The sequence below is a fragment of the Pseudochaenichthys georgianus genome, chromosome 16, assembly GCF_902827115.2.
Source record: "Pseudochaenichthys georgianus chromosome 16, fPseGeo1.2, whole genome shotgun sequence".
Taxonomy (NCBI): Eukaryota; Metazoa; Chordata; class Actinopteri; order Perciformes; family Channichthyidae; genus Pseudochaenichthys; species Pseudochaenichthys georgianus.
The window spans coordinates 1,633,000-1,639,009 of record NC_047518.2 but is presented as its reverse complement, the minus strand read 5'-3'; the positions used below and the strand labels follow the sequence as shown (position 1 = coordinate 1,639,009).

General features: G+C 44.2%; 1 protein-coding gene across 1 annotated transcript; it reads right to left on the bottom strand.

Annotated features, from left to right (window-relative positions):
* Positions 1 to 965: 965 nt before the first annotated feature.
* LOC139435441 (uncharacterized) lies at positions 966 to 3,993 on the bottom strand. The gene is made up of 2 exons (XM_071206114.1): positions 2,936 to 3,993; positions 966 to 2,452 (listed from the first exon to the last, which is right to left on the bottom strand). Exons 1-2 carry the CDS (start codon positions 3,853 to 3,855, stop codon positions 1,318 to 1,320), a joined length of 2,055 nt encoding a protein of 684 aa, XP_071062215.1. The 5' UTR covers positions 3,856 to 3,993; the 3' UTR covers positions 966 to 1,317.
* Positions 3,994 to 6,010: the final 2,017 nt, after the last annotated feature.

Here is a 6,010-nt window from a genome sequence, read left to right as displayed (position 1 = left end):
CAGGTTTATGATATCACTGCCCCGTCTAAAACACGATCTGACTTTAATTACATTTGTCTCGAGTGTTTCGTCAACTTAATGTGTTGCTTAAAATAATACTTCTGCATCCAGTCTGTGACACTGTGAGTGTTGCACGGCCAGATACGGCTCAGCTGACTCAGATAAGGAGATATATGATGAAGTGATATGCCGCGGACTGTACTTAATGTACTCTGATCCGGTTACTTATGTTGTGGCAGATATTTAAGTAAGCTTTCTTAACGCTAATGTTATAATAGTCAGATTGCTCTGAAGATGGAGGTGATATTCTATTAATGTTCACGTTCACACAGTCGGTGATTTTTGCCGGCCGTCTTTCCTGCGACGGCAGCTTTTCTGTATTTCCTTTCTCCTGTAATATGACTTGATCGCTTTAAACTCCGCACACTGAGCTCTGATTGGTCAGCAGGCGGTGCTTTCACTGAGTTGAGCTCTTAGCCTGCAACCTAACCTGGTCCCGACCAGGTTAGCCGCTAAGCATAAATTACCATGGAGATCTAGCCTGCTGTTACGTCCCCACTAAGGTCTAGGGGACCTGGAGACAATAACGTACAACCAATAATTATGAGAGAGTCAGAGTAAAGGTTGACAAAAGGTTTATTCCTTGTAACCTATCATATAATACAATTAAACAGAAACACTCTGTTTGTGAGGAGGAGGAGGAGTCAAAGGATTGTGCCAAACAAAAGAAACAAGCATAACAAAACCAGGCCTATCTCTACAACTATCCTTTGAAACCAAACTCAAACAAAAACCCTCACTAACTAACTACAAAGAATTTGACAAAACAATATACAGGGGTGGCAACAATCCGCTTACCTAGTGTGTCTAAACAATAGTTAGCTCGGTGGTGAGAAATGTACAGGGTACCCCAGACTTACCTAACTCCTCCACCTCTCAACACACACACATTAACAAAGTTCAGAGTATTCAAAGAGCTTTAGTTGCTAAACACTGCAGTCAATTGCAGGCTCCTCAATCAGCAACCGGCCCAGAGTGAGAGAGAGAAGACTTCCTGGGTGCCTCCTTTATGGTCGGCCCTGGTTGCTGATAGGCCAGCTGAGGGTGAGAGGATCCAATCAGCCATCAGACTCAGGTGCACAGGCAGATACCGATCAGCTGCTGATTAGCTGTGCAGAAGACAGGGAGAAGAGAGAAACACAGGAGGGAAGGAAAACCACACATGTACAGCCTGCCTGGCACGTAACACCCCCACACATATAAATCCAAACAGTATGTTTGGCCCTTACAATGAACATTCTATTTACATAGCACGAGCTAGTGCATCGGCAATAACATTATCGGACCCCTTTTTATAACCTCTCTCTTAACTGGGTTAACTCTGTATGCATGGTGTTTGATGGGCGAGGGGTTGGTCAAAACCACATCATGAGCTAGGACAGAAGTTTGTGAGGGAGTGTCATTAAAAAGACATGCAAAGTCAAATATCAGTTTCTGTATATCACTTCCTTGGATATCAGGAAGATGAGACAAGTAATTGGGCAAATCAGCTAATACCTCAGTATTGCTTAGTCTTGCCCCCTGTGGTGTTGCACTGCGCATCACCAACTCATCCTCATCCTCATTTGAGCTCACCTTTGAAACTGAAGCCATAGGAGAGACGGTTGTCTCCACCTGGTGAGCTTTAGAAGACTCACTTTGGTCTTCCCTGGTGCAGTACTTCTTTAGCATGTTGATATGACACACTCTGGTAGGACGTCTGCGGTCAGGTGTTTGAATGACGTAGTTTGTTTCACCGAGCTTCTTATCTACAACATAAGGACCAGCAAATTTAGTAGACAGAGCAGAACCAGGTACAGGCAATAGAACCAACACCTTGTCACCTGGCTGAAACAAGCGTGCTACCGCCTTCTGGTCGTAGCGTTTCTTCATGTTCCCCTGGGTAGAGGTCAAAGCTTCCCTAGCCAAGGAGCAAGCACGATTTAGACGATCCTTAAGTTTGGCGACATACTCCGGGATACTGCAAACTGTTTTCGTGGGCATGATCAAATGCTCTTTAAGAACCCTTAAAGGACCTCTGACCTCATGTCCAAACACTAGCTCAGCAGGACTAAAACCTAGAGACTCCTGAACAGCTTCACGGGCAGCAAATAACACTAAAGGAACACCGTCATCCCAATCTTTATGAGACTCATGGCAATGTTTTCTTAACATGCATTTCATAGTCTGGTGAAACCTCTCTAATGCCCCCTGACTTTCAGGATGATATGGGCTGGATGTCACATGCTTGATACCTAAGGTGTCAAGTACCCGGGCAAACACTTTAGACATGAAGTTGGTACCTTGGTCTGTTTGAACTACCTTCGGTAGACCAAACATGGAGAAAAACTTCAGAAGTGCCTTGGTGATGACCGGGGCAGTAATTTTCCGTAGTGGGATGGCTTCTGGGAACCTAGTGGAAGCACACATGACAGTTAAGAGAAACTGGTTTCCAGTTTTAGGTAAGGGTCCCACACAATCCACAATCACCCTTTCAAATGGCTCTCCCATTACCGGAATAGGAATGAGAGGAGCAGGGTGAATCACCTGATTCGGTTTACCAACAACTTGGCACACATGACATGTTCGACAATAAAGAACTACATCAGACTTAAGTCCTGGCCAAAAGAAGTGTTTTAAAACTCTTTGATATGTTTTTGTTACCCCCATGTGACCTGACCATGGATGATCATGAGCCAAGGACATCACCTGAGAACGATAGGTTGTTGGCACGACAACTTGATAAATTGCTAAGGAGTCTGACTCCTCACAGGCATCACTAATCCAGCGACGCATTAATAGGTGATCTTCCATAATGTAGGCCATCTTCTTTGACTTGGCCTCTTCCTGACTGATAACAGAAGAGAGACATTTAGAAAGTGTTTCATCACTTAACTGGGCTGCCATGAATTCTTCCCGAGTGGCAGGCAGTTGTACAAGCTCTGAGCTGTTACTGGGTGATCCAGCACCAGCAGACCGGGCCTCCTCTGGCAGTCGGTCCGACACTGTCATGTCTTCAAGAAACTGCCCTGTAGCAAGAAAAGAATCAGACAAGTCCTCTCCGTATTTCTTTGACTGTGCCCTTGTAACAACACAAGCAGGAAAGATTTCGGGAGGTACTTCAGCTGATTTCTCTGCGTCTAAACTTAGATCAGGAGAATCAATGACCTCAGGTACTGGCTTAACTTTGCCCCCAGCCAAGTCATTACTGAGGATGAAATCAACACCTTTGATGGGCAAGGCAGGGAGGACAGCTACTTTAAAGAATCCTTTGACAAGAGATGAGTGAATATAAACATTGTGCAAAGGAGCCGCAACTAGTGTCATGCCTACCCCTTGAACAACAGCACTTGATCCACATGATGATCTGGAGGTTAAAGGTAAGATGCCTTCCCTAATAATGGACTGAGAACCTCCTGTGTCCCTAAGTACCTGTACTGGCAGCTGGTCTTTAGGATCCCCTGTTAAAGAAACAAAGCCCTTGGAAATAAAGGGTTTGAAACAGGGATCAGGTACATCATCTTCCTGGGACATTTCTATGTCTGATAGGGAAACTCCTTTAATGAGTCCCATGCCTTTTGGCGTTTGAAAGCGTTGCGAAAATTGTTGTTTACGCTTTAAGAAATGACACCCTGAAATAAGGTGTCCTGTTTTATGGCAGTAGTTACACTCACGGGGCCCCCGTGGAGGTGATGGTGGTCCTCTAGACCTTTCAAAAGTTGTTGGGCCAAGATCAGGTCTTCCGGTTAGTGATATTGAAGCACTATCTGGGCGCAAGGGTGAAGAAAACAGTCTTATGAGTGAGCATAAATTCATCCGCTAAAACAGCTGCCTTAGCCAGTGAAGTAACCTTCTGTTCATTTAAGAATATCACCATCCTTTCAGGCAAAGAATTCTTAAAATCTTCCAAGAGAAGTAACTGACGAAGACTCTCAAAATGATCCTTCACTTCATTAGCCGCACACCATTTATCAAAGAGAATGCCCTTCTCTCGCGCAAACTCAACAAATGTCTGCGTAGCAGACTTTTTATGGTTTCTGAACTTTTGTCTGTAGGCCTCCGGCACAAGCTCATAAGCACGCAATATCGACTCTTTAAGCACTTCGTACTGCAAGCTTTCTTCCAAAGAAAGTGAAGATACCACTTCCTGAGCCTTACCTACTAATTTGCACTGAAGTAGGATTGGCCACATGTCTTTAGGCCAGACCAGTGCGGTAGCAATTCTCTCAAAAGCACAAAAATATGAGTCAACCTCTGACTCTCTAAAAGTTGGCACTAAAGCAATATTTTTACTAACATCAAAACTCTTTGTATGAGAGACTGTATGTGAAGGTCTTGACCTCTCAAATGTCTGCTCTGAAGAGATTCTCAGGGCATCAACTTCAAGCCGCTTTAACGTGATTTCTTTCTCAGCTTCTATCTCTAACTTGCGAATCTGCAGCCTGTGTTCATAGTCCGCTCTACGCTCCTTTTCCTGGCCCTCCATCTGAAGACGGACAAGACGAACTTTTAGTTTGGCATCACTACTTGCACCTAAGCTACCCGGAGAGAAAGCCTCAAACCTAGGAAGCGTTGCAGGAGGAGCTTGAGGACTAAACTTGTCAACTCTAGGTGTAGCTAATACTCTTTCCCTATCATCTTCAATAGACACCTCAGCCCTAGGCTGAGTTGACATGCTTGGGATTTCAAGAATCTTTAACTCCTCTAGTTTTTGCAGGATTTTCTCTCTTATCTCTTTTTTTACTTTATACTTGTCTACTGTAATGTTAAAGTGAGCTGCGATACATAACATGTCATCTTTGCGACAGGAATACAACGTATCAACACTTGGACTTTCAATAAAGTCCTGTAAGTCAAAACCCATTTTTCAGCCAATGTACAACACCTACAATGACTTCTCAATTATTGGTTGTTTTTATTTCAGGAAAATAGATTTCGGACGAGCCCCCATTTGTTACGTCCCCACTAAGGTCTAGGGGACCTGGAGACAATAACGTACAACCAATAATTATGAGAGAGTCAGAGTAAAGGTTGACAAAAGGTTTATTCCTTGTAACCTATCATATAATACAATTAAACAGAAACTCTGTTTGTGAGGAGGAGGAGGAGTCAAAGGATTGTGCCAAACAAAAGAAACAAGCATAACAAAACCAGGCCTATCTCTACAACTATCCTTTGAAACCAAACTCAAACAAAAACCCTCACTAACTAACTACAAAGAATTTGACAAAACAATATACAGGGGTGGCAACAATCCGCTTACCTAGTGTGTCTAAACAATAGTTAGCTCGGTGGTGAGAAATGTACAGGGTACCCCAGACTTACCTAACTCCTCCACCTCTCAACACACACACATTAACAAAGTTCAGATTATTCAAATAGCTTTAGTTGCTAAACACAGCCGTGTTCCTTCCTCAGCAACAGGCCCAGAGTGAGAGAGAGAAGACTTCCTGGGTGCCTCCTTTATGGTCGGCCCTGGTTGCTGATAGGCCAGCTGAGGGTGAGAGGATCCAATCAGCCATCAGATCAGACTCAGGTGCACAGGCAGATACCGATCAGCTGCTGATTAGCTGTGCAGAAGACAGGGAGAAGAGAGAAACACAGGAGGGAAGGAAAACCACACATGTACAGCCTGCCTGGCACGTAACACCTGCTAAAAAGAGAACCAGCTTCGTAGGACCGGAAAGCCGGAGTTTCCCCTGAATTTAGCCGGCTAAGCGAAAATCCTGCTTCGTAGTATACCCCCCTGGACACCACTGACAACTACACCAGGGCGTCCTACATGATACAAAGGTAAAACAGATACCTGTTGATTACCAAAATCTGTGATTGGCTTTACTACAACCATTTTAGAGTTGTCAGCGGCGTTCTCAGTGTTCTTAGTCACGGTAAAGAAATACAGTACTGATAAGTGTGTCTATAAGAGCCAGGTAGAGCAGTCCTGACCTATGGAGCACTAGGTGGCTATAAG

Excerpts from the sequence above, each read along its gene's own strand:
- LOC139435441 (XM_071206114.1), bottom strand. The coding sequence starts at position 3,855 with ATGAATTTATGCTCACTCATAAGACTGTTTTCTTCACCCTTGCGCCCA. Across the intron at positions 2,453-2,935 it reads GAAGAATTCATGGCAGCCCA|GTTCCCAGAAGCCATCCCAC; the intron begins GTTAAGTGATGA and ends TGCTTCCACTAG.